The following is a 27,674-nucleotide window of genomic DNA, read 5'->3' as shown; positions in this document are numbered from 1 at the left end:
CCAGTATGAATGGACCATGGCTGCCAGACAAGGCGTATAACCTCCTGATTCCAAAGGAACAAAGTCTCAGACCCTAACAGAGCTGCACCATGGGAAAAAAGGCGAAGACTAAAGAGGACCTCCCCGTGTCCAAGTGTCCAGATAACACGGCCTTCAAGCAGCAGAGGCTGCCGGCCTCCAGACCTCTACTGACGGCCGACTCCGTGATCAGCACATTCTTCATCATCGGCCTCTTCTGCCTGGCCGTGGGAGTCAGCTGGATTGTGGCAACCACCAACGTTAAAGAAATATGGGTGAGTGTAGGACAATTACAGAAGAACCTCATTCAGATTCATTGTATTGGGCAGTGAATAAGAATAACTTTTGTTTTAACTTATATCGTGGTACTTTTATCGGTTCTAGTTGCGTTGCATGTTCCTTTAGCTGCCTTTCTACAGCAAAGTGCCTGTTATCCGGAACACAGGCAACCGGAAGTCTCAACTAACCAGCATGTCTAAGTGGTTAACGGGACTGTGTTTTAAAGGACAATTGAAGAGAGAGGGATACGGAGGCTGCCATATTTATTTACTTTTAAGCAATACCAGTTGCCTGGCTGTCCTGCTGATCCTCTGCCTCTAATACTTTTAGCCATAGCCCCTGAACAAGCATGCAGCAGATCAGGTGTTTCTGACATTATTGTCAGATCTGACAAGATTAGCTGCATGCTTGTTTCTGGTGTGATCCAGACACTATTCTAGCCAAATCGACCAGCAGGACAGCCAGGCAACTGGTATTGTTTAAAAGGAGATAAATATGGCAGCCACCATATAACTCTCACTTCAGTTCCCCTTTAAGGTGTTTCCAGGTGCGGGTGTTGGGCATTAAACACTTACCAAGCAGGGGTGTAACTAGAAATCACTGGGCACCCCTGCGGAACTTGGGATCCCCCCTCCCCCCTTTCTTTCTGCACAGGTAAACTGAGAACCAATGTTATTCAATTGGCTAGTGCACACTTGAATGTGTTTTCCCCATGCAGATAACAACAGACAGCAGTGAAGCACTGCAGCATTTTCTCTATCAATTACATTAGCTTCTGTGATAAAACGTGCATGTTTTCACACATACAGACACACATGGGGCTTGATACACTAAACCCGTGATAACTCAAATATCACACCTTATCAAAGATATCACACCTTATCAACGTTAACACGCCTTATCAGAGTAGCATAGCAAGTGCTACAAACCCGCAGGGGCTCAGGGCAGGACGAGTACCATTGCTAATTAGCAGGCAAACGTTTTTAGCGCTCGCTATGCTACTCTGATAAGGCGTGTTACCTTTGATAAGGTGTGATATTGTTGATAAGGTGTGATATTTGAGTGATCATGGTTTAGTGAATCAAGCCCCTGGTATGCAGAAAACGCATACAAAAAAATGGCAGATGAGTGTGCTCAAAGCCTCAGCGTCTTATTACACTCACTCTGTCCTCCGATGGAGCAGAACTGGCTCTGCAGACTCTTCCAGCAGCACTTGGGAAGGAGATGGAGAGACTGGGGACAGGGCGCTGTACACATGAACCTGCTGCACACTGACTGTCTACAAATCTTTTTCTACAAAACTTCCTATGATTCCTTATCAGTGGCTGAATAGATGCAGTCATTAGAACAATTGTGCAGAGAGCAGAAAGCTTTATCTCTCGGTGCCCTTAGTGTGTATGTTTGTGTATGTTTTTTTAAACTCAGAAAAAACTATTTAAATACCATTCATCTTTGCATTTTAAAAATCGATTTTCTAAAAAAAAGAAAAAAAAAATCTTTGACTTTTGACCCACTGTTCTTCTTAACATATGTAGCAATTTTGGTAGCAATAGCATATTTGGGGTTTTTGCTGTTTAATGCTAAAGTAGGCACAACATTATGCAAAAATGATGCAAAAAATTATGCGAAATTACAGATGATTACAATTACACATGAAATTCATTACGATTTTCCCAGGGAATTCACATTACGATTACGTTTCGTAATTGCGAAATACGATGCGTAATTACGCAAAGGCATAGTTTCTGCTCATCACTAGGGATGATTAAAGTTATTCAAATTCTGCCGAGTTGATGCAAATTTATGGAAATTTTTATGTAAATATATGCAGCTTGAAAATGGGTTTAAATTGATTGGTCCATTTTCAAACTGCATACATTTGCATAAAAAAATTGCATAAATATGGAAGAATTTGCATCTTAACCCATTTGCGTTCCGTCGTTTTCACTTGAGCAATGTTCACCTCCCATTGATTAGCCTATAACTTTATCACTACTTATCACAATGAATTGATCTATATCTTGTTTTTTCCGCCACCAATTAGGCTTTCTTTGGGGGGTACATTTTGCTAAGAGGCACTTTACTGTAAATGCATTTTAACAGGAAGAATAAGAAAAAAACGGAAAAAAATTATTTCTCAGTTATCAGCCATTATAGTTTTAAAATAATACATGCCTCCATAATTAAAACTCACGTATTGTATTTGCCCATATGTCCCGGTTATTACACCGTTAAAATTATGTCCCTATCACAATGTATTTTATTTGGAAATAAAGGTGCATTTTTTCCGTTTTGCATCTATCACTATTTTGCATCTATCACTATTTACAAATTTAAAATAAAAAAAAATAGAAATATTTCATCTTTACATTGGTATTTAAAAAGTTTAGACCCTTAGGTAAATATTTATATGTTTGTTTGTTTTTTATTGTAATGGTTTTTTTTTTTTATATTAAACAATTTATTTGGGTATTTTTGGGAGGGTGGGATGTAAACCATAGTTTTTTAATGTAATTGTGTGTTTGATTTTAAATTTTTTTACTTTTTGTTGTAGTTTTACTTTTTGGCCACAAGATGGCGGCCATGAGTTTGTTTACATGACGTAACGCTAAGCGTAACACACGCTTAGAGTGACGCATCGGGGAGGGAACAGCCAGAAAAAGCGAAGCTTCCGAGAGAAGCTGTCGCTTTTTCAGCGGGGGAGAGGAATCAGTGATCGGGCACCATAGCCCGATTCACTAATTGCCTGGCTAACGAACCGCGGGCCAGGAGCGCGCGTGCACGCGCGCGATCGGCTGCGGGAGCGCGCGGCAGTTCCTGGACGTAGTTTGTACGTCCAGGAACCAAAATAGGTTAATGATCATCCCTACTAAACTCCATATCCAAGCTCCGTAACTCTTAGCTATGTTCCTGCTTTTCTCTGTTCACAGGTCACTTATTCCGAACATTGTCAGGAATGCACAAAGCTAAGAGAAAATACATCTAACTCTGAGAAGCCGTGCAGCTGTAGTGTGAGCTTCAATGTGAACGACAAACTCCAAGTGAGTACAAATACTGTACGCGATTTTTGCTAGATTTGGCCAATCCCCTTCCCCCTCTCCATCCCCCCCCCCCCCCCCCCCACAATCAGCACACCTCTGTTAATTTATGAGAATCTCTGTAACAACTCTCAATGAATCTCTATAGTGCACCAAAGCTCAGAGAAACTCTATAAGGCCCCATTCACACTTAGAAGCGCAAAACGTTTTGCGGGAGTGATTTTTCCGCAATTTCAATGCAGCGATTTTTTTTCAGTGCAGCGATTTCTCTGCGATCGCGTTTAGCACTTCTATAGCACTGAAACACGACCGCTGGGAAATCGCCTGAAAATAGTGCATGCTACGCGTTTGTGTTTCGCGATTTGGGGCGATATGTGGTGATTTGCGCAAATCGCTTAAGTAAGAACGGGCCCATATGGTTTTATTACACTAGAGCTTTCAAAAGCGCTAGCGTTAGAGCGTTTTGCCGAAATCGCGATTTTTCAAAATCGTGCTGGCGATTTTTCAAAATCGCCCTGAAAGTGCTTACACCATTATTTTCTATGAGAGAGTTCACATCTGAGCGGTTCGTTTACGATCCACTCAGAAAAGCGGTGCATGGGCCATTTTTGGGGTGATTTTGCCTCAATGGAAGGTATAGGAGAACGTAAAGCGCTCACAAAATTGCTTTGTGCAGCGATTGCGTTCGCGTTTTTACGTTGTATTTATTCTTATCCGGATCAAAGAGTTCACTTCCTGACGTCAGGACAAAAACGTAATCGCTCAGCAAAACCGCTTAGAAAAGCGGTTCACAAAAAAAAACACAGCGCGCAGGTAATCGCCGGGAATTGGAAATAGAAATAAAACTGCCAAACGCAGACGGAAACGAGAATGGAACGCAATGTGAACAAGGCCTGTAGACCACCAAATCTCAGTGAGGCCAGGTTCACACTGCAAGAGCTTTTTTTCTTTTTAGAACTAGTGATTTGAAAAGCTCTTGCTAATGCAATGCTATGGGGGATTTATGAAATAAAATTGCTCTAGTGAAAAACAAACCTATAGCATGACATTTGCAGGAGCTTTTATAATCACAAGCACTTGGAAAAAGCTCTTGCAGTGTGATAATCTGTGTAGAGCACCAAAGCTCAGCCAATCTTTGTAGAGCATCAAATCTCAGTGAACCTCTGTAGACGACCAAATCTCAGTGAACCTTTGTAGACGACCAAATCTCAGTGAACCTCGTAGAGCAAAAAATCTCAGTGAACCTCTGTAGAGCATCAAATCTCAGCGAACCTCTGTAGAGCATCAAATCTCAATGTACCTCTGTAGAGCATCAAATCTCAATGAACCTCTGTAGAGCATCAAATCTCAATGTACCTCTGTAGAGCATCAAATCTCAATGTACCTCTGTAGAGCACCAAATCTCAATGAACCTCTGTAGAGCATCAAATCTCAATGATCCTCTGTAGGAGCATCAAATCTCAGTGTACCTCTGTAGAGCATCAAATATCAATGAATCTCTGCAGAGGACCAAATCTCAATGAATCTCTGCAGAGAACTAAATTTTAGTGAATCTCTGTAGAGCACCAAATCTCAGTGAATTTCTGTGTGGCATCAAATCTCAGTGAACCTCTGTAGAGAAACAAATCTCAGTGATCCTCTCTGGAGCATCAAATCTCAATGAATCTCTGCAGAGCACTACATTTTCAGTGAATCGCTGTAGAGCACCAAATCTCAGTGAATTTCTGTGGGTCATCATATCTCACTGATTCTCTGTAGAGCACCAAATCTCAGTGAATCTCTATAAACACAGTAAAGCACTGGAAGTTCACAGGGCAGCCCTTCATGCCTTGAGCATTATTGACTCTCTCTACATATCAGTTTCACACCTGAGTGACCTGTCATTTAAAACAGTTAGTGAAAATCAAGTATAATGTTTGTTTTTTCCTGGCAGACTGTAATTTTGAAATGGCCCCTTTCACAAATAACGCAATTTGCATGTGATTTGCGACTTTGCGAATTCATGTTTGGAATCACACTTTGCCAACAACGGCTTAACCTATTAGCACTATAATGGTTTATTTGAAACCAACTCCCCACGGAGCGGTCTTAGGATTTTTGATCGCTGTGGGGCTTTGCTGCACAATTTTTATTATTAAAACAGTGTTTCAGAGCAACATTCTCACATGTAACTACAGGTGCAATTAATACTCCACATGGTCAGAAGCAGATGTCTCCTGCAGGGGTCTTTGCTGATCCCCCCCACGGTCACACTCGTGCTAATGACCTGGGGTGTAGCTATCCCACAGTATTGCTGCTTAATTATCTTGGGCCATATGGATGTATGATCTGCAACAAGTAGTTCAATTTAAATATCACAAAAAATGGCCTGCTCAATAGTAGATACGCAGGTCATTAAATGTATTTAGATTAGAATCCCCATAGGGGATATAAATGCCTTCATAGAAGGTAGCTGGGTGGGTGTTTTCACCAGGGTGTATAGGCAGTGCAAAATAGATGTCAAATAGTGTCACTCACATACGGGTTTAGGGAATGGCATATTTATCGGCCGATCTCCCCTTGATTGAATTCATGTTTGGCACACATCTAATGTCAGTCAAGGGCACCACATTGGACTTTCATTGCTGTGAAAGTAAAATTTTCATTTGCAATGGACATGGGATTCGCATATCGATGGAAGCCAATTGGAATTGCCAATTTTCGCATTAGGAATGTGAAGAATGCATGCATATTTAAAGTAAACCTGCAATGAAAAAAGTGTTTCTGGGGGGCACTAACCTCTGGAGGGAGAAGTCTCGGGATCCTAATGAGGCTTTCCCGTCCTCTTCAGCCTCAGGGATCTAGTGCTGGTAGCCCTCCGAAAGCGCAGGCACAGTAGCGACTGCAATATTTACCTTCCCGGATCCAGCGCAAGCACAGTAGCGGTGGCAGCACACAGCAATATTTACCATCTGTGCTCCCGCGCAGGCGCAGTATAATGTTCCCCTCGGCCTCTGGCGGGATCAGCTGAGCCTCACCGGGTCCTCTCTACTGCACATGCGCAAGCCGCCTGCGCCATAGAGCACATCCAGTCGGGCTCAGCTATTTCCACCAGTGGCCGAGGGGAAGCTTATACTGCGCCTGCGCAGGAGCGCAGATGGTAAATATTGCTGTGTGCTGCTCGGGGGATGCCAGCGCTGGATCCTGGAGGCTGAATAGGACAGAGCAAGGCTCATTAAGATCCAGAGGCTTCCCCCTCCCGAGGTAAGTACACCCCAGGGGTAGTTTTTATCCTTACATGTGTTCTTTAAAATCGGTTAGATGCATTTTCATGTACCTTATATACTCACGCATAAGCCTGATTTTGCAACACAAAAATGTGCTAAAAAGTTACCCCCTCGGCTTATATGCGAGTCAGTGGAGCTGAAGGGATGGTGGAGCAGGTTTTGTTACTGGCAGAGGAGCGTAAGCATCTTGCACCAGTGATCCTGCTCTTACCAGCTTGCACCCTGCTAATCTGTGCCCCCCTATCCCCTGCAACATGGTGTGCAGAGTGCACTGCTCAAGACTACCTGTGTCCCCTGGCTTGTGGAGTGGAGTGTTCAAGCAACGTGTCAGATTCTTCCTGTGTGGCAATTGCTGTGTCTAATAACTATGATGCTATCTAGTGGCTTCTTGTATTACAGCTGTATCGTCCTTTGGGGACATCTGGCTATGGGGAGGGGGGCTGACTTGTACTCTTGTACTAGGGGAACATCTGGCTACTGTGGAGGAGGCTATACTGGGTGGGGCTTATACACGAGTCAGTAACTTTTTCCTGGTTTCTGAGGGAAAAGCGGGTACCTTGGCTTATATCCGAGAGAACACCTCTGTGTTTATTGTTGCGTTCAGCAAACATTTCCAACAGATATGACAATGAAAGTGTAACGATTGTGGAACTTTCTCCGTGGTCAGCGCACCAGATGTGCGCTGACGCGGCGGATTTCCTCCACAAGCGTATAATTGCAGGCACCCAGCAAAAGGTGATACGCACCCGTAGAGGGAAATTCCTGTCGGCAGATGGCGCTGGGGAGTGCAGAGGAACCAATCCTCTGTACCTCCACAAATGCCAGACAGGAATTGTACGAAGCGCAGAACGCAATCGCAAGAGAAGCGAATGAGAACGAGCAAAGGGACAGATTGTATGTGTGTGCGCCAATCTAGTCGCCACCCCGCGACCGCGCACACACAACAGCAGATATGAAATAGGAACGCGATCGCGACGAGAGGTGCGATCGCCAGACGTGACACAAGGCAGATCAGAACAGAATACGAGGATAGCAAAGGCACAGCAAATCATACAATGAGGAGATGCGGAAAACAACAAACGCTAGCTAACCGTGAACACCGCACTCATTCGCAACAGTGCACGCGGTTATGCGCGGTCTCCACGTGATAAGCACAATAGAGACAAGCACGCCTAACTAACCATCGACAGACAAACATGAAACAGAGGACGCGAACGCTTGCTTAACGGTTACCTCACCGAGCCTCCAGCAAGCGGTCGTAGCAGACAAGACAGACACACGAAAACAGAGACAAGCGAGAGATAGGATCCACAGCACTAGCGAAAGTGGCTAGCGCGATCCAGGTACAGAGTAGCAGAACAGAAGGATCCACAGCACTAGCGGAAAGTGGCTAGCACGATCCAAGGAGACAGAACAGAAGGATCCACAGCACTAGCGGAAAGTGGCTAGCGCGATCCAAGGAGACAGAACAGAAGGATCCACAGCGCTAGCGCAAGATGCTAGCGCGATCCAAGTGAGACAGATCAGAAGAGATAGCTGGTAGCAACCGCTGTACCAGCTATACTCCAAGAACAGAGATCAGAACCATTTCCTGTCGAACAACGCTGGGACAGGACAATAGCAACAGAACAAACAAACAGATAAGCAATCCTAACTGCACTAGGGAAACCTGCCTAGTGCAGTTTTCCAGGAATTACTCTAAGCTGATCTTCAAACAAAGAGCATGGCTGACACTCTCCAGAGTGTTTCACAGGAAGACTCCTTATGAACAGCCCAGCATTGTGGGAAAGACATAGTACTTATAGTACACGCCTCCAATGAATGTGGCCAGGCAATTTGCATGACAACGTATGCAAATTCCTCTGCAAGCACAAGCTGCAAAACTGACAGAAGCTCTTCTTTCCAGAGTCCAGCAGCATGCAAACCTACACAATGGTCAAAAAGCTGCCTGCCTGCACAGGCAGCTAAGCGGATTCTCACAGAAAGGCAATACTTCACTCCATCCAGGTGCACCCAGCATAGAGACCCCTCGGTCGACAATTATTTTGCATCAAAGATGCATCCTCTTGGACCATTGGTAATCTCGGCGGCGAGGAACGGGGCCCACCACCACCAAGACTTCCTTTTAAAGCACTTCTGGGTGCTCGTTCACTCACATGGGACCTATTATGCTGCTAGACCAATTGGCAAGATTCTTGCCACTAGGGCTGCTCAAATCCAAAACTGGGAGACATCCAGATAGTTGCTACACCCCCCCCCCCTCCCCCCCACAGGTTTACTGGGAGATATCCGGATAGCAACTATCCGGATGTCTCCCGGTTTCGGATTTACCAGGGGGAGCAATAACCAAGCAGGCTGAGTCTCAAAAGCATGGAAGGACATCACAGAGGACGGTACAATGTTTTTTATATATATAAACATCATCTGGAACCAATGATAATGAGTGAGAGATGGCCACCTTAGTGACATAAGGAAAGAGATATACCAAAAACTAAATCCTCAGAAAAGGTCATAGGGAGAAACTACAATCTACACATCTATTTAGGAATACATTCAGAAAACTGCAGCCAGAAATTGCAGAGTGTAAATGCCGCACAAAATGGAGTAAATATATAGCATAAGAATTCCCTGTGTATAACTGTGGCTAGCTTTAGAGAAAGGTCAGACAGCAGTACTCTTTTAGGCTTTATTCACAGTGGGAATTGCGTTCCCTGTAAAAACAGGAATGCAACGGGATGGAAAAGTCTCACTGTACGACCGTTGAATTGCATACAGTGAAGCATACAGTCAATGAAAAGTATGCTTCACTGTCACTGTTACCGTGTCCGTTAGGCGGGAAACACACTGCATGCAGTACGTTGGGATGCCTCACTACGTTAGATTGCACCGCAACAAACGCACTGTAGTCTTTGCATAGGTTTTGCATTGCAGTGTAACTTTCAGTGTTATAATACGGCCGTTACTTAGCAATGCATCGAGCCCCTGAGAACGTTCCCTCATAGCCTCATGGATGAGTTTTACGCTCCACATACCACAGTCAGGACAAATGAAACGTTTATTAGTTTATTTTTCATGCTTTACCTAATAAATTCTCATCATTCTTACACTATGGATATGTTTGTTTCCACCAGGGGGATGTCTACATGTATTATAAGCTCAGCAATTTTTTCCAGAATCACCGCCGCTACGTAATATCCAAATATGACACCCAGTTACTTGGCAGAAATGTGACCAATGCTGAGGTGAGTGATGTGGGCGTGCCATGGGGGTGTGACATCATGTGACCACTGTAATCAGCGTGCAGCAAACTGAACTGTGCTGACTGAAAGGCTATTCACAGTATTTGGATTTTTTTCTGGCCTACTTCCTCTTTAAGGACACCCGAGGTGACATGTGACATGATGAGATAGACATGTGTATGTACAGTGCCAAGCACACAAATAACTAGGCTGTGTTCCTTTTTTTCTTTCTCTGTCTGAAAGAGTTTAACATCAGTTTCTGTCTGGGTCGGGTAAGGACCCACTGGTAAGGAATTACAGCCATAAAACACTTTCCTGGCAGAAAATGTCTTTTGAGCGCAGAAAATAGATAAAAAGGGACAATAGTTCATAGATTTTAGCTCTGCGCTATGCATATGACCCTTTTGGCACACTCTGCCGCAGGGTCATGTTTGTGGTTTTGTGCGTTGCGGTGCTGAGTCGGGACACCGTACCGCAAATGCATGCCAAAAGTGTAAATCTGGCCTAAACAACACCTGACGTGAGAGGGGTATGGAGGCTGCCATATTTATTTCCTTGTAAACAATACCAGTTACCTGGCAGTTGGCTGCTGCTCTTTCATGCATCAGTAGTGTCTGAATCACACACCTGAAACAAGAATGTGTCAAATCCAGTCTAACATCTGACCTGCATGCTTATTCGGGATCTATGGCTAAAAGTCTTGGAGACAGAGGATCAGCAGGTCAGCCAGGCAATGTGCATTGTTTGAAAGGAAATAATGACAGCCTTCATGTTACTATGACTTCAGGTGCCCTTTAAATTTAAATGTATTAAAGTAAACAAAAATACATAACATTGCATCAACACACTGCACACTTTTTTTCCTCAAATCTCTTTGGGCTTGATTCACAAAGCAGTGCTAACCTACTTAGCATGTCTAAAATCTTTAGACATGCTAACCAGGGTGCTAAGTAGGTTAGCACCGGATTTCTCAATCAGATCGTGCGCTAAGTTTTGCGCGCGCAAAGTTCTATACGCGCTAAGTCCCATAGGCTTTAATGGGCACTTCGCATGGAGCGCCCTGCACTCTGTGCAGTGCGCATGTAAAACTTTGCGCGCGATGCGTTTCGCGCACAAATTAGCGCGTGAAAAGGTCTTTTAGACGTGCTAAGGGACTTTTCACAGGCGTGCTAACAGTTAGCACCGCTTTGTGAATCAAGCCCTTTGTGTTTTAGAAGGCAAATACATTGTTAGTGGCCAAAAGACATGCAGGAACAATGCATACAATTGTGCATAGTCAGTGCCCTCCCCAAAAGAAAAACAAAGAAAAATGAGCATCTACTGGCTATAAAGGCCTGTTTTAATATATTTCTAAGTTTTTGCTGAATTCAATCCAACCTGTGGTTTAATGACGTTAAACACCTGTGGGAAAGATTTTGCATCAAAATGACTTGCTATAAAATAACTGTATTTACAAAATAACGCATAGATTATTAACTACATCAGTGAATAATTAAAAAACCTAAAAAAGCTCCGTAAGGCCTTGTTCACATTGCGTTCCGAACGCATTAGCGTTCGCATTGGGCGTTCTTTGACGCTATTTTTTTTTTTTACGATCCCCGGCGCTTGGGTAGGCGGTGCGTTTTTGTTAAAAGCACTTTTCCAGAGCGGTTTTTTAATTTACTCCCTGACGCAAGTCAGGAAGTGAACTCTTTGACCCGGAAAATAATAAATACAATGTATTTATTCTTAAAAACGTGAACGCAATCGCTGCACAAAGCAGCGGTTTTTCCTATACCTTCCATTGAGGCGGAATCGCCCCAAACAAGATACAGGCAGCACTTTGCTGAGCGGATCGGAAACAAACTGCTCAGACGTAAACTCTCTCGTAGGGAATCATTGCACAAGCGTTTTTAGGGAGATTTTGAAAGATCGCCTGCGCTTGAAAAAAAGGGCAAAACCGCCCTTAGTGTGAATGAGCCCTAAGTCCTGGAACCCACTAGCAGCACTTTTCTAAGCCTTTTGTAAGCAGTTGTGATTTGAAAATCTCTTGCTAGTGTAATGCTATGGGTGCGATCCCACTTGAGGGATGTGATTTTTTTTAAAAAATCCCCTTGGTGGACCTGCCCTAGGCTCACTAGATTCTGGTGCCAAGTCTATAGGCTACTCTCAACCCTCTTCCATGTAACCATCCCCAGAAATCCCTGGCAAGCCCCTTTACATGAAAAAATAGACCTGCTAACTTCATCCCAGAACAAATTGGCTTCATTTGTTTTCTCAGCAGCTACAATGACAATCGCCAAAAACTGGAAAAAACCCTCTGTCACTATTGGTGAGGTGAAATCTAGAATCAATTCTTTCATGATTAATGAGAAACTGACTAGCATCTTGAGGGACACCCATAAAAAATTCGAGAAGACCTGGGACCCCTGGATTCAACTAGAACACCCCCTCATGGAGAGTTCTTTGATCAGGAGGCTATGAGGCGGGACAGCCCTCTTCTTTCTCTTCCCTTTCTTTTCTCTTTTCCTTTCTCCTTTCCCTTTCCACTCTCTTCCTACTGATTCTTCCTCTTCTACTCACACTCTCCAGCTGAGCTTACCATAGCGACCCCTGGGTCGCCCGTCTATCGCTGGACGACGGGTACTAGGGTTCACAGTTTTCCCCAGCCCGAAGCTGGGACTTCCCCCTTTCCCCATCCATATACTGATCCCAGATAGCTGGACATGGTCCTCTGGGTCACACTCTCATAAAGTTCTCTAATTATGCATTATTCCCTTGTCTACGTCATGATCATGTCATCATCCCTCCTGCCGCATGATATTTGACCAATGTTACATTTATCATCCCTTTTACTGTATGACATTTGATCAATGTTTTGTTGTCTGTTATGATACTACTTGGCCATTCTGTTAGCCTTAATGTATCTTTCAAAAATGAAAATTCAATAAAAAAAAATTTGAAAAAATTTGAAAAAAAAAAAAAATCCCCCATAGCATTGCATTAGCAAGAACTTAGAAAAGCTTAGAAAAGCGCTGCTAGTGGGTCCCAGGCCTGAGAGTCATAGCAGCCGAGCGCTGTTAAAACAGCGCAGGAGATTTATTTATTTATTGCATTTATAAAGCACAAACATATTATGCAGCGCTGTTTTTGGGTGCAGCTGGCGCCACCATAGGCCGTAATAGGAATTACGCCCATACCGGTGCACAGTGAGTAACTTCGGCACCGTCAGCAGACAGAGCTTACTTTTAAAACATTGTAATCTGGCCGTCAGCAATAGCTGGTAGTGGAATTACATAATTCCCCCACATCCACGTCCACCAGGAGGGGGAATAGTAATTAACACCGCCGGGACTTGTGCAGGAGCAGGATAAGCCATATATCAGCTTTATCCTGCCCCCAAGTCTCCCAGCGGCGATTTCATAGGTACGCACAGCAGCTACCCTTTCCTAAGCCATAGAGATTGCTAAAGATCTGCTGGAAATTATGTGGGTGCCCCCTCCAGCTTGTTTACCAGTGGTTATTGGCATGTCAGCAGTGAGGGAGCGGTCTCTGAGGGGGCGGTCTCTGAGGAAGCGGCCGACTGTGAAACGGCTGTCAGACCTAGTCACCCCCCACTGCTATGCCACATTGTATATATCCAGCTTTGGAATAAAGGCACATATTGTGGTAAGGTCTTGTACTTCCGTTTTCCTTTTATCTACTGGAAATATTTTGATTCTGATCCTGAACATTTTGTTACATTTCTCCCCAGAGCATCCAGAAGCAAAGTTATTGTGCTCCGTTTTCTACTTACAAAAATGGGACCCCAATGGCCCCCTGTGGAGCGATTGCGAACAGCATGTTTAACGGTAAGAGTGGTCACATACAGTTGCATAACAATAGGGGCTGTAGCCCCTACACCCGCGGGGGGGGGGGGGGGGGAAGCGGCCCAGGGCCGTTTTGGGGGGCATGAGGGGTCGCAGCATGAGGGGAGAGCATGGCCACACATTGGGCTCTCCCCTCAGCATCAATCAGTGGCGGCAGGCAGCAGGTACACAGACCTTCATGCGTTCCACGCAACAGAGGTTCCTCTCTCTAAGTGTCTGACGCTACTTCCTGTTTAAACAGGAAGTCGCATGAGGCACTTAGAGATCGGACCTCCGCGGTGGATGGAGGTATGTGTTCCTGCCCGCCGCCTGCTGCCAATGAATAATGCTGGAGGGGAGAGCCCGAGGTGAGGGAGGGGAGGGACTGCCTCCCCTCCCCGCTGATGTGTGGCTATGCTCTCCCCTCATGCTGCGACCCCTCCTGCCCCCCAAAACGGCCCTGAGTGGGCCAGAGGGAGAGGGGCATCCAAATTTTTGCAGGGGTGCCCAGTGATTTCTAGTTATGCCCCTGGTCACATGGGGGTTGATTCACAAAGCCGTGCTAACTCATAGCACCGCCGCCCTATGCTTTGCGCATAAAACTTTACATGCGCTATAGCAAACGTTTGCGCAAGTTCATGCGGCACAACGCGTACTTTTGCATGCATTGTGCCGCGTGAACGCACGCAAACGTTTTTTATAGCGCGCGTAAAGTTTTATGCGGCGCATAGTGCGGCTGTGTACAAGTTAGCACGGCTTTGTCAATCATCCCCATGGTATGCAAGCCATATAAGTCTGCTAGTTCTATAATTACTGCTACACTCTGCACAACTGGTACTGACTCAGTGAAAAACAATCTCAGGATTTAGGGCCTAATCTATTAAGGTGCAGTGGCAAATCTAGAGGGATGCAGGTATGGCTTGTGCCATGGGCGCCCTAGCACCATGGGCACCATGCATGACCGTGTGCTGCACTGCCATGCCTGCTTCTGTGCTGCACTGCCATGCCTGCTCCTGTGCTGCGCTGCCATGCCTGCCCCTGTGCTGTGCTGCCATGCCAGCCCCTGTGCTGTGCTGCCATGCCAGCCCCTGTGCTGTGCTGCCATGCCCGCCTCTGTGCTGCGCTGCCATGCCTGCCCCTATGCCTCCCTGTCATTCAGACCTCAGATCAGATTATTTCTGTTATCTGGGGAACATGGCTTCTTAATTCATATACTGTATAGACTCGCGTATAAGCCTAATTTTTCAGCACATTTGCTGAAAAGTTACCCCCTCGGTTTATATGCGAGTCAGTGGAGCCGAACAGATGGTGGAGCAGGATTTGTTACTGGCAGAGGAGTGTAAGGATTGTGCACTAGTGATTCTGCTCCTGCCAGCTGGCTCCCTGCTGTGTCTGGGCCCCGTATGCCCGCAACATGGTGTGCAGAGTGCGCTGCTCAAGACTACCTGTGTCCTCTGGCTTGTGGAGTGGAGTGTGCAAGCAACATGTCAGCGGTACAATGATCGGGGATTCTTCCTGTGTGGCAATCGCTGTCTCTCATATCTATGGCATCGTAAGACACAGCTGTATCATCCTTGGGGCACATCTGGCTGTGGAGAGAGTTTTTTAGCAAACCGCAAACATGGGTCCTGCAGCACTTTTGCGGTTTGCAGATGCGTTTCTGCCTCAGTGTAAATTCTAGGAAAAGCTCAAACCGCTCTGAAAAACGCTAGATCAGAGCGGTTTTCCAGGAGTTTTTGTTACAGAAGCTGTTCACTAACAGCTTTACTGTAACAATATTTGTAATCTGCTACAAAAAAATGCTCCAAAAATCCTAGGCATGTTTAGAAAACGTCTCTAAACATGCCCAGAATCACAAGCCTCATACACACGCTCAACAAAAGTCTTTAAAATGCAGAATTATCAAACAACTTTTGTTGTTGAAACAAACCAAAAAAGTTGTTTGCTATTTGTTCAAACAACTGATAAGGTGCAGCTCAAGTCAATCCAACTGTTTCAGCAGGTAGATGGTTCAACAGATAATTTCCGACATGTCCGATTTTATTTACGATCGTTTTTCTGATCGATTTCTCATGGAAGTTAATTGGAAATTGATAAGAAAAGATAAGAAAATCGATCGGAAAATCGATCGGAAATGAAATCGGACAGTCAATCGACTGAAAAATCTCATTGTGTATTCCCAGCATTAGTTTGAACAATAGCAAACAACTTTTTTGGTTTGTTTCAACAAAAGTTGTTTGAGAATTGTTCATTTAAAAGACTTTTGTTGAGCGTGTGTATGAGCCTTCAGTTTAATAGGACCGAGGGCTGGAGCCCACTAGAGCGATTTTCTGAGCGTTTAGGGAGCGATTCAAACTGCTAGTGATTTCCCAAAATGCTCAGCTAATGTTAATGGATGGGCCAAATTCCACTGGAGCGATTGCGATTACCAAAATCGCAAACGCAGGACATGCAGCATATTTAGCGTTAGCGTTTCTACAATGTAAAGTATATAAACGCTGGCGTAATCACTCATCAAAACCTGCACAGAGCGATTTTGCTAGAGTTTTGAAGTTACTGCACACTGTAAAAAAATGAAAATTGAAAGGACCAATCAGAATTAAAAGCGCTAATCGCTGGCAAAAACCTTACACTTTTCAAAATCGCTACCAAAAACGCTCATGAAATCGCATACAAAACGCTCCTACAAAAAGCTAGCAATTGCGATTTGTAGTGGGTTCCAGGCCTGAGAGGGAATAAGTAGACATATCTCCCAAAAAAGTAACTACTGCAATATCCAGAACCAAAAACACCTGCAACCATAGCGGAGGTAAATGAGAAAGGATGCGGTTTTTAGAGGGGAGGTGGGCTCTGACTGAGGCCGGGGCGGGGGGATGGACGCAATTTAAGTGCTTGCCATAGCCTCTATATTACCCAGATCCGGCCCTCTAAGCTGTTCCCGATGGGTATATAATAAGAGGATCAAAAAACCTGAATGGGATGCAATACAATTGTCTGGTAGAGCAAAGATGAAGCAACAATAAACTCATGAGATAATGGGCTTGGTTCACTAAGACGAATAGCACGCCTTATCAAAGTTAACACACCTTATCAGAGTACCACAGCGAGCACTACGAACCCGCAGGGGCTCAGGGCAGGACGAGTTAAACTCTCATCATTGCCAATTAGCAGGCATAAGTTCGCTATGCTACTCTGATAAGGTGTGTTGACTTTTATAAGGCGTACTAACTTTGGTAAGGCATGCTATTTGTCTTAGTGAATCTAGCCCAATGTATGTGTAGTAAAGGTACAAAATAGAACATCAGTAGCAAATAAAAAAGTCTCATGTCATTTTTGAGTACAGGAAGAGTTAAAAAAAAAACAAAAAAAATAAATTCAGTTGTTATCTATGCAAAAGAGCTTCTCTGAGCTCTTCCACCCAACTTGAGTCAAATACAGTACTGCTATATAACTGAAAATAAAAATATGAGACTTTTCTATGCTACTAATGTTCTATTCATCATCCGTACTACACATACAATTCTTTATATCATGTTTTTTATGTTTTGTTTTGTTTTTTGCTTCAGGTTTGCTTTAAGTGGTTAAGATTTGCCTCTCTTAACTGGATCATATCAAAACCTAGTAAGCTCTGCTTAGAGGTTTTTGAACTAGAGGCTGAGCGCTTGAGCTTGCATGCAGCATTCACAACGAGAGGGTTTTTTTTTAATGTTTGAAATACATTCGGAAAAGACGGGGTTTATTAAACTGCCCGGCCCTCCATGCGGATCTGATCTGATACTGATCTTTCAGTATGCCGCTCTATTTTTAATATGACTCAGACAAGGGCTGCCGCTGTTACTAAATAATAACCGACATGTTTCAATCGGTGTAGGTTTGTTGAATCCCCTCTGTTTCGTTTGCATGGGCGCTGGGAAATTGTGGCGCAGGGTAAAGCCGAAAAACAGCTCACCCTACTCCTGCAAAAGTCCTGGCGATGTTAATGGCCACTGTGGACTCAGGGGTAAGAGATAATGCAGATGCCAGCTATTGCTGTCGGCCGAATTACGCTGTTTTTATATTAATTTGGGCTCCATCTTTTGACGCTCAAATTACTGACTGAGCGCCAATATTGCCGTAATTCACATTATGGCCTATGGCAGCGCCTGGTGCGCTAAAATTTCCCATGTTGCATGACTTGTTGTGTTCCACCCTCTGAAGATGTTTGGAGATCTCTAAAAATACCCTGGCCAATCAGACCTCATATATATGTAGTCTTGCCCTCCTTTTCTTCTATAGACGTCACCTCACATCAGACCTCACAACTTTTTGAGGTGAGAAAGAGGGACACTAAAGCCACGCCCATGCCACACCGCTGATCACGCCCATGCCACACCCCTGGCCACGCCCCCATCACAACCCTAGCCACGCATACTATAAAGATTTCATAGTAAAAGTATGTTGTTTTATAATTTAAACCACACTGATCCCTTCTATCCTGGTTCATTTTCCTTCATATTAACATTTTAAAATTAGAAAAGATTTTTAGTAGATAAATATATATATATATTTACATAGAAAAAGGGACAAAGTCCTGAAAGAGGGACAGATGAGGAGGAAAGAGGGACAGAGGGACAGGGCTCCCAAAGAGGGAATGTCCCTCCAAAAAAGGGGACAGTTGAGAGCTATGCTCACAAGTTGTTTCTGTCTCTATCGCTTTCCGTGTGCGCTGAGCCTGATTAGACCCTTTGCTAGATTTTATTTCTGAATTCAAATTTCAGTATAGAAAATTATTTTCTATGAAATGTCTGAACAGTGTTGAAAAGTTTGTGTTTCCCTCCCCAGACACCATATCGCTGTTTTATAATCCAAACCCCACCATCAGTATCCCGGTCCCCCTGCTGAACACGGGCAACACGTGGTGGTCTGACAAGAACGTGAAGTTCAGTAACCCCAAACCAAAGGACAACCTCGTCCAAGCATTCGCAGGTAATATGGTGTATAACAGTGAGGCCCAGTGCACACCGAGCGGTTTTTGGAGCGATCCGCCGGCCGCATCTGCCTACAAAAACGCTTGTCTAATGTATTGCAATGGGATTGTGCACACCGGCGGTTTGCGGTTTTTGCCAAGCCGCAAACGCGCCTCCTGCTGCGCGTTTGCGGATTTCGGAAGCGTTTTGTCCTCAATGTAAAGTATAGGAAAAACGCAAACCGCTCTGAAAAACGCTACTTCAGAGCGGTTTGCCAGGCATTTTTGTTACAGTAGCTGTTCAGTAACAGCTTTACTGTAACAATATGTGTAATCTGCTACACAAAAACGCACCCAAAACCGCTAGGTATGTTTAGAAAACCTCTCTAAACATACCTAGAATCGCTCTGAAATCAGCTCCCAAAACCACTAGCGTATTGCGGATCTGCTAGCGGTTTTGGTGTGTACCAGGCCTTAGTGAATTATTTCACTGCTGCAGAAATGTTACCTTTCATGTCCTATGTAGGTCTACAGGACACTCAAATTTAGGCCTGGTGCACACCGAGCGGTTTTTGAAGTGATCCGCAAACTGCTTCTGCCTTGAAAAACGCTTGGCTAATGTATCTCAATGGGATGGTGCACACCAGCGGTTTGAGGTTTTTTATCAAACCGCAAACGTGGGTCCTGCAGCACTTTTGCGGTTTGTAGAAGTGTTTCTGCCTCAATGTAAAGTATAGGAAAAGCTCAAACCGCTCTGGAAAACGCTAGATCAGAGCGGTTTTCCAGGCGTTTTTGTTACAGAAGCTGTTCAGTAACAGCTTTTACTGTATCAATATTTGTAATCTGCTACACAAAACCGCTCTAAAAAACGCTAGGCATGTTTAGAAAACGTCTCTATACATGCCTAGAATCGCTCTGAAATCTGCTCAAAAAACCTCTAGTGTTTTGAGGATCTGCTAGCGGTTTTGGTGTGCACTGGGCCTATGAGAGTTAAGAAAGTTTGTGTAATAGGAGGAAGATGCCTTAATGATGGTGCTATGAAGCAGCAAAAGTATAAACTAGACTAACTGTAGTGCCTGAATGTTATAGTTTTAACCGCTTGCCGCCCACGTCACGCCACTGGGCGTGGCCGCGGCAGCAGCCCCAGGACCAGCTAACGCCAATTGGCGGAAAGTCCTGGGGCAGCAGTTTACGGGAGATCGCGCGCACGCTGCGCGCGCATCTCCCGCCTGGTGGGCGGAGCTGAGCTCTGCCTTCAGTCTCCGAGCGGCGATCGCCGCTCGGGAGACTGTGAACCGCCGTGTATTTACATGTGCAGCGCTGCAATCAGCAGCAGCGCTGCACTGGGGACAGCCGTGTGACACGGCTGTCCCTCTGGGGGACAAGAGAGCGATCGGCTCTCATAGGCAGAAGCCTATGACAGCCGATCGCCGTGATTGGCCGGCTGGGGGGAGGGAGGGGATTTAGAAAAAAAAAAAAAAAAGAAAATAGTAAAAAATATTTAAAAAAAACCAAAACAAATATTTATAAAAAAAAAAAAATAAACACAGGGGGGGGCGATCAGACCTCACCAACAGAGAGCTCTGTTGGTGGGGAGAAAAGGGGGGGGGGGGATCACTTGTGTGCAGAGGTATACGGCCCTGCAGCTTGGCCTTAAAGCTGCAGTGGCCAATTAAGGAAAAATTAGGCTGGTCACTAGGGGGTCTACCACCATGGTCCTCAAGAGGTTAAATGAGCAACTTGCTTATAAAGCTCCTCCTATTCTATGTGCATCCCCCTATTCCATGTACTGCAGGCATAAGGAATTGTAGGAGGTGCCCAAAGATATTCTAATCTCCAAACCACAAAATATAGGACTACATTTGTCTTACCTCCATAAAAGAATCAACCACTTTGGTAGAAATAAATTTTAATGATGCACAAAAGACAACGCGTTTCACGGGTACTGGCCCGCTTCCTCAGGCCAATAACAATTTCGCCCACTCGCGCGACTACTGCAGACTTGGGCACTTGTTATTGAGCTGAGGAAGCGGGCCAGTGTTCATGAAACGCATGGGGCTTGATTCACAAAGCGGAGCTAACCTACTTAGCACGTCTTAAGTCTTTAGACGTGCTAACCAGGGTGCTAAGTAGGTTAGCACCGGATTTCTCAATCAGATCGCGCGCTAACTTTGCACGCGCAAAGTCCTATGCGCGCTAAGTCCCATAGGCTTTAATGAGCACGGAGCACCCTGCGCTCTGTGCAGTGCGCGCGTAAAGTTTTGCGTGCGAAAAGCTCGTTTAGACGTGCTAAGGGGGTTAGCACTGTTAGCACCGCTTTGTGAATCAAGCCCAATGTCTTTTGTGCATCATTACAATTTATTTCTACCAAGGTGGTTGATTCTTTTGTGGAGTTAAGACAAATGTACTCCTATATTTTATGATTCAGAGATTAGAATTTCTTAGGGCACCTCCTACAGTTCCTTTAAAAAGTAGTTTAACCCTTCGGGGTAAAGTATTGGACACTATGCTTTTCAATTGCCCAAGGAGAGCAACCAACCAGCACCTGCCTACCAGACCTGGGAACGGGAACGGTTACATTCCCGTAGGCTCTGTCGGTGGTTGCAGGTGTGAAACCCACCTCTGTGAGTATATTTCGTTACTATGTTTTTATTCATATACCTAACGATACTGCACCATTGTGCTCCTGGTCTCTCCCATCACAAAATCTTGGCGGTTCAAAGCGCAACCACCAGGAGTCATCCCAAATCTTCATGTACTGCAGCCCCTCTTTTTCATGTTTCAACTCCCTTGAGCAGCACATCTCCTCTTCTATATGTTTCTCACCATTTTCAGCTTCTCTTTTGAATTTGCAGATTTTTCTTCCATATTCATCAATAAAGATGTCACGAACGGTTCGCCGGCGAACGGTTCCAGGCGAACTTTGGTGGTTCGCGTTCGCCTGGACCATGCGAACTTTTGCAGAAGTTCGATTCGCCCCATAATGCACTATGAGGGTCAACTTTGACCCTCTGCATCACAGTCAGCAGGCACATTGTAGCCATTCAGGCTACACTAAGCCCTGGAGCCCCACCCCCCCTTATATAAGGCAGGTTTGCCGGCCATGACACTCACTCGTCTGCCTGCTGCAAATAGACAGACTAGGGAGAGCTGCTGCAGATTTTTTCTCCTAAGGAAAGATTAGTTAGGCTCTTGGCTTGCTCCTGGCTGATTGTTATTGCTAAAATAGCACCCCTTAGCTCTCTTTTGAGAGCTAATGTTTTCCTGATGTGCTTATTTTTTGTGTGTATCTCACTGACACTGACATTATACAGCCCTATCTGTTGCAGCTGGACCTTGGTAATTGTTATTACTGTGCCAGCCAGGCCCTGCCTAACTATCTATACTGGGACACCTACCTATTCCTACCTAACTACTGGGGCACCTACTTACCTATACGGGGACACCTACCTACCTACCTATACTAGGGGACGTACCTATGCCTACCTACCTATACTGGGACTCCTACCTATGCCTAGCTAACTACTGGGTCTCCTACCTATGTCTAGCTAACTACTGAGACACCTACCTATGCCTACCTACCTATACTGGGACTCCTACCTATGCTTAGCTGACTACTGGGACACCTACCTATGCTTACCTACCTATACTGGGTCTCCTACCTATGCCTAGCTAACTACTGAGGCACCTACCTACCTATACTGGGACTCCTACCTATGCTTACCTACCTATACTGGGTCTCCTACCTATCCCTAGCTAACTACTGGGACACCTAGCTATGCCTACCTACCTATACTGGAACTCCTACCTATGCCTACCTACCTACCTACCTATACTGGGACTCCTACCTATGACTACCTACATACAAGAAGATAATAAGGTCGTTGCTTCATTGTGGACAGACCAAATTTGATCAGCTTGACAGTCACTGTTGTTCTATCATTGAGCTACCACAGCCCGGCGACTATATGGGCTGGAAAACTGCCACGGCCTGCACTCTGGCCATGTTGCACACCAGTCCAGCACGGCCGTCACTACGCAAACAGCTGTTTGCGGTGCGTTACACAGTGAGTTTGGTGTGTCAGTGTGAAGCAGTACTTCACACTCCCTGATTGATGTATACACATGCAAGATGTTTGAAAGCACTTTAGGCCTGCAATTTAGCATTCAATGTGATTTCTGCCCTTAAAACGCTGCTTTGCGTCACATCCAGATTTCTCCCCGGGACTTTGGGCGTGTATCCCACTCCGCCATGCCCCCCTCCAGGTGTTAGACCCCTTGAAACATCTTTTCCATCACTTTTGTGGCCAGCATAATTTTTTCTATTTTGCAAAGTTCGCCTTCCCATTGAAGTCTATTGCAGTTCGCAAACTTTTACGCGAACCGAACCTTCCGCGGAAAATCGGAGGTTCGCGACATCTCTATTCATCAACCCTTTTTTTCCACCCCTCTCCCATGTCCAGATGGTTGTAAAAGGTTTTAGGATAATCTTTTTTACTACAGAATGAAGGGCGCATCTAGACAGAAAAAGCCAAATCGCATATTATCTTCATGAAGAATTGGTCAGTGTGAATCAATCTTCATTAATGACCTAGTCTATGATATTCATGAAGATCGATTGATTTGATGGATTTATTGAAACTAGTTTTTGTATTTTGGTGCCAAAAAAAGTTGAAACTATTTTTGAACTGCAACATACGCTTGTGTTGTCTTAAAGTGGACCTGAACTCTTGCACAGGGCACAAGGAAAACATAGAGAAATGCACCATGTATGTATTTAGAGAGTTTAGCCTGTCTAAGGCCTAGTGCACCCCAAAAACCGATAGCAGATCCGCAAAATGCTAGCAGATTTTGAAACGCTTTTTCTTCTTTTTCTGTAGCGTTTCAGCTAGCATTTTGCGGTTTTGTGTAGCGGTTTTGGTGTAGTAGATTTCAGATATTGTTACAGTAAAGCTGTTACTGAACAGCTACTGTAACAAAAAACGCCTGGCAAACCGCTCTGATCTAGCGTTTTTCAGAGCGGTTTGCGTTTTTCCTATACTTAACATTGAGGCAGAAACAATCCAAAAAATGCCTCACCCCGGGAGTATGCGTTTCTGCAAAACGCCTCCCGCTCTGGTGTGACCCACTCCATTGAGATACATTGACCAAGCGTATCCGCAGCCGCAAGCGGCTGCAGAAACGCTGAAAAAGCCGCTCGGTGTGCACCAGCCCTAATTCCCCCTCATTTGTGTCTAATCACTAGTTGTAATTTGATCCTCCCCCTGTGTCACATGACTGCCTACGGCAGATAAGCCCATTTCAAAGGAGCTTATCTGCCCTAACAGTCAGCTGACACAGCTGAGAGATCAAATGACAACTTGTGATTAGACACAAATGAGGGGGAATAAAACAGGCTAAACTCTCTAAATACACACAGTTTTCCTTCTGCCCCGTGCAAGAGTTCAGGTCCACTTTATGAACCATAATATTCTTCTAAGTGTACCAAGTGTTCAAGATGGGTGTAGTGGACCACCCCACTAAGGCTACATGTTTTTTGCCTTTTTTTTAATGTAAAAGGAACTTTCTTCCACATATAACATATACCACTCGTAGAAAAGGCAGGCAGAGCAATGCTGAACTCTCATCTCTAGAGGTGCGTACACACATGCGACTATAGTCCTTTGTAACGATCGTTCCCCGATCTTTACCAACGACGATCGTTACAAAAAACGAACCACCGACTATTAAGTCTAACGACGAACGAGCCAAATCGCTACAAAAGAAAGTTCTGTCTCGGCGGATTTTAACCAACGACGATCGTTTGCAAAAGTAGTACATCGTTGGAAACGATCGTTTGTACCAGGCTGGACATGCGCATTTCACTTTTTCTCCAGGGAACTTTACAATTTTATGCGCAGGCGCATTGAGTGCTTTTACGTGGTGTAACGTTCGTTCTAACGATGTGATCGTTACACACTTTTTAGAACTAACTTTACTCCGGTCGTTCTTTCGTCAATTAAAAGATCGTTCGTCGTTAACAATGAACGATCGTTGTCGCATGTGTGTACGTAGCATAGGGATGGTCAAAGATAAGTGAATCCTTCCGAGTTGATGCTAATTTATGCAAATTTGTATGCAAATGTAGGCAGTTTAAAAAAGGACCAATCAATTTAAACTCGGGTAGGTTTAACTTGATTGGTCCTTTTTCAAGCTGAATATATTTGCATAAACATTTGCAGAATTTTGGAAGTTTTTGGATCTCATTGATCATCCCTACTCATCACTGGCCCTGTGTCTATTTTCATGTTTGCCTCTTGATGGACTATTTTCTCTGCATACCTTTTCTACTAAACCTGGGTCAAAACTTCAAAATTCTCAAACATATTTCTGAGCTGCGTTGCTGATTAATGAAATGACAAGCAGGGCCGGTTCTAGACTTTTTGCCGCCTGAGGCAAACTTTTTAGAAACCGCCGTCCGTCCCCACCCCCAAGCTGTGGGTATGGGGGCCGCCGAACTAGAGGGGGTAGCGGGCAGAAAGGAGGTATTGGGCACAGTGGCGGCGAGGGGGGTCGGACACCCCCTCTCCCTCACCTGGGTCCCCTGATCTGCGCTCCCCCTCTAGCTTTTAACTGCAGCAGCGAGCGTTGTAATAGGAAGCAGCGGGCAAAGATGACGCATTCCAGTCTCGTCACTTCCTGCAATGCCGTCCACTTACAATCCAGTGGGCGGCATTGCAGGAAGTGACGAGACTGGAACGCGGAAGAGGTGAATCATCCTCGCCCGCTGCCTCCTATTACAACGCTCGCTGCTGCAGTTAAAAGCTAGAGGGGGAGCGCAGATCGGGGGACCCAGGTGAGGGAGGGGGGTCCGACCCCCCCCCCTCCCCACCGCTGTGCCAAATACCCCCTTCCTGCCCGCTACCCCCTCCAGCTCGGCGGCCCCCCACACCCACGGCCAGGTGGATGCCAACCCCATGCTCTTTGCCGCCTGAGGAACCTGCCTCACCCCGCCTCATGGGCGAACCGGCCCTGATGACAAGTTGTTGTATTTGACCCCTTACAGAGCTGAAACAATATAAAATATGCTGTCCTTTGTTTGCAGGAAGTGCCAGACCTCCATATTGGCAGAAGCCAGCATATGAACTCGATCCCCAGGACCCCAATAACAACGGCTACATAAACGATGACTTTATCAACTGGATGAGAGTGGCTGCCCTACCGTCCTTCCGGAAGCTCTACAGACGCCTGTATCGCGTGCAGCCATTCGATGATGGGCTCCCTGCTGGCAATTATACATATGAAATCCAGTATAGTATCCTTTCAGTGATGGAGAGTTTATGAGTGAGCTTCATAAAACCAAACATAAAGAAAACATTTCCCAGTTGATTGTTTAAGAAGACTTCTCTGGCCTTTGGGAGAACATGAAAGGTTCCTTCCACCAGCTTGTTCCACCTTCCTTCTACCATGCTATGGGGAAGAGGGTCACTGACAGGCCCGGATTAACATCACAGGAGCCTATAGACACAGACGTCCTCGCACCCTAGACTTCCCCCCCATTAACCTACAAACCCCTGCTGAACCACACCGCAAGTGTACTGGCTGTCCCAACAGTCACTTCTTCTATACTTCCCTTGCCCATCATAGGTAGCTACAGGTGTCCTTTAGCATTAGGTAGCCAGAGGTACCCTCAATATTAAGTAGCTATTAGTGCCCCCAAATGAAGGGAGAGCACATTAGTGGAATGCCGAGAGCATGGTAAGTAACCTCTCATTTACGCTCTGCTCGGGACTCTGCGAAGGAGGGAGGAACTAGGGAGTGAGCTGCTTTTCCACCATCAAGCGCCTAAAGGCATGTGCCTACAGTGCCTTATGGTAAATCCGACCCTGGTCACTGACATGCTATTTATTTATTATCAATGCACGGTTCCATCCTTTTTCTTTCACTTATAAAAGTTAAAACACATTTTTGAGATGCACAGGTCTAAAATGTAGATACTTACCTTAGAGGTAGAAGAATTTGGATCCCCCAGAGGCTTCCCATGTTCTCCTCCTGACCACCGCCAAAATTCACAGCCGCACTCACATAAGCAGACAAGTGCAGCCGCATTGCACAGGCGTAACAGGTGAGTATACAATTACACTGCATTTGTGTAGTCACCCACATAGCCTGGATTGTATCCTTGACCTGCACACTCAGATTTTCCTGTATCGAAATTTGGCGGAAAGAAACACATCATTCTCACAACAACGGCTTGGTGCGGAGGAAAGAACATGTTCCTTGGAATCGCCTATGCTGTGACCGGAGGCGCCATCATAGTGACCGCGATTATCATGCTGGCCATCCACCTGAAAAAAAGAGAAAAAAAGAAGAAGAAGAATCCCTTTTCAAAGAGATAGAAATGTGCAGGACGCCAGAATGTCCTTTATTATGTGAAGACAATTTTCACACCTTGACTAGACTTCAGCTCCACCCAAAATTTGGTATTTGAGAGGCATCCAGTAAAGAAAGCAGCTCAAGCTTACAGTTGAAACAATGGGGTTATAGCAGAAAATGTCATTGGTGTCTTTATCTTTTTTTTTTTTTTTTTGCAGATGGAGGGAGGGGTAATGCTGTTTATGAATGATCGTAGTATTGATCGCTTATAACCCCTTGAATTGACCGATGCAGTGGAAATTCTTTTTATTGCGACTGCGGGACTTTGAGCGGTAGCAGGGAGAGCCGTCATTCGGCTCACCTTGCGCCAGCTCACCGGCGGCGTACAAATACATATGCTGTTCTAGAGTCACCAAATGTAAGAGACAAACATGTGACTCGACTTGTCAACTGCCGGAGAACAATTAAATGGCAGTTTTGGGTGGAGTTGTTCTGGTAACATTATCTTCAGTCTGTGAGATCTGCTAGATTAACCGACTACATGGGTGTGTGGTGAGATGTCACGTACTCAACTCTACAGTGCACTGATAATTTAACGGGCTGTCCATGTGGCAGCCATGAGGCTATGGTTGTTTGATCCTGTCTGTGTTTACATTTTCTTGTTCATTGCTATAAAACCATAAAACTAAGACATTTGATACCCTCTG

General features: G+C 45.1%; 1 protein-coding gene across 2 annotated transcripts; it reads left to right on the top strand.

Annotated features, from left to right (window-relative positions):
• Positions 1-27,674, top strand: LOC137545058 (cell cycle control protein 50C-like). 2 transcript variants are annotated; one of them, XM_068266161.1, is made up of 7 exons: positions 1-293; positions 3,228-3,338; positions 9,733-9,843; positions 13,574-13,670; positions 18,489-18,632; positions 25,697-25,906; positions 26,791-27,674. In XM_068266161.1, the coding sequence occupies exons 1-7, from the start codon at positions 90-92 to the stop codon at positions 26,988-26,990; spliced, it is 1,077 nt and encodes a 358-aa protein (XP_068122262.1). In that variant the 5' UTR covers positions 1-89; the 3' UTR covers positions 26,991-27,674. The 2 variants fall into 2 exon arrangements, with proteins under 2 accessions (XP_068122262.1, XP_068122263.1); XM_068266162.1 differs by lacking the exon at positions 9,733-9,843.

Source organism: Hyperolius riggenbachi, chromosome 2, assembly GCF_040937935.1.
Source record: "Hyperolius riggenbachi isolate aHypRig1 chromosome 2, aHypRig1.pri, whole genome shotgun sequence".
In the NCBI taxonomy this organism is placed as follows: domain Eukaryota; kingdom Metazoa; phylum Chordata; class Amphibia; order Anura; family Hyperoliidae; genus Hyperolius; species Hyperolius riggenbachi.
The sequence above is the reverse complement of the archived record's forward strand: the minus strand, read 5'-3'. Positions and strand labels throughout refer to the sequence as shown.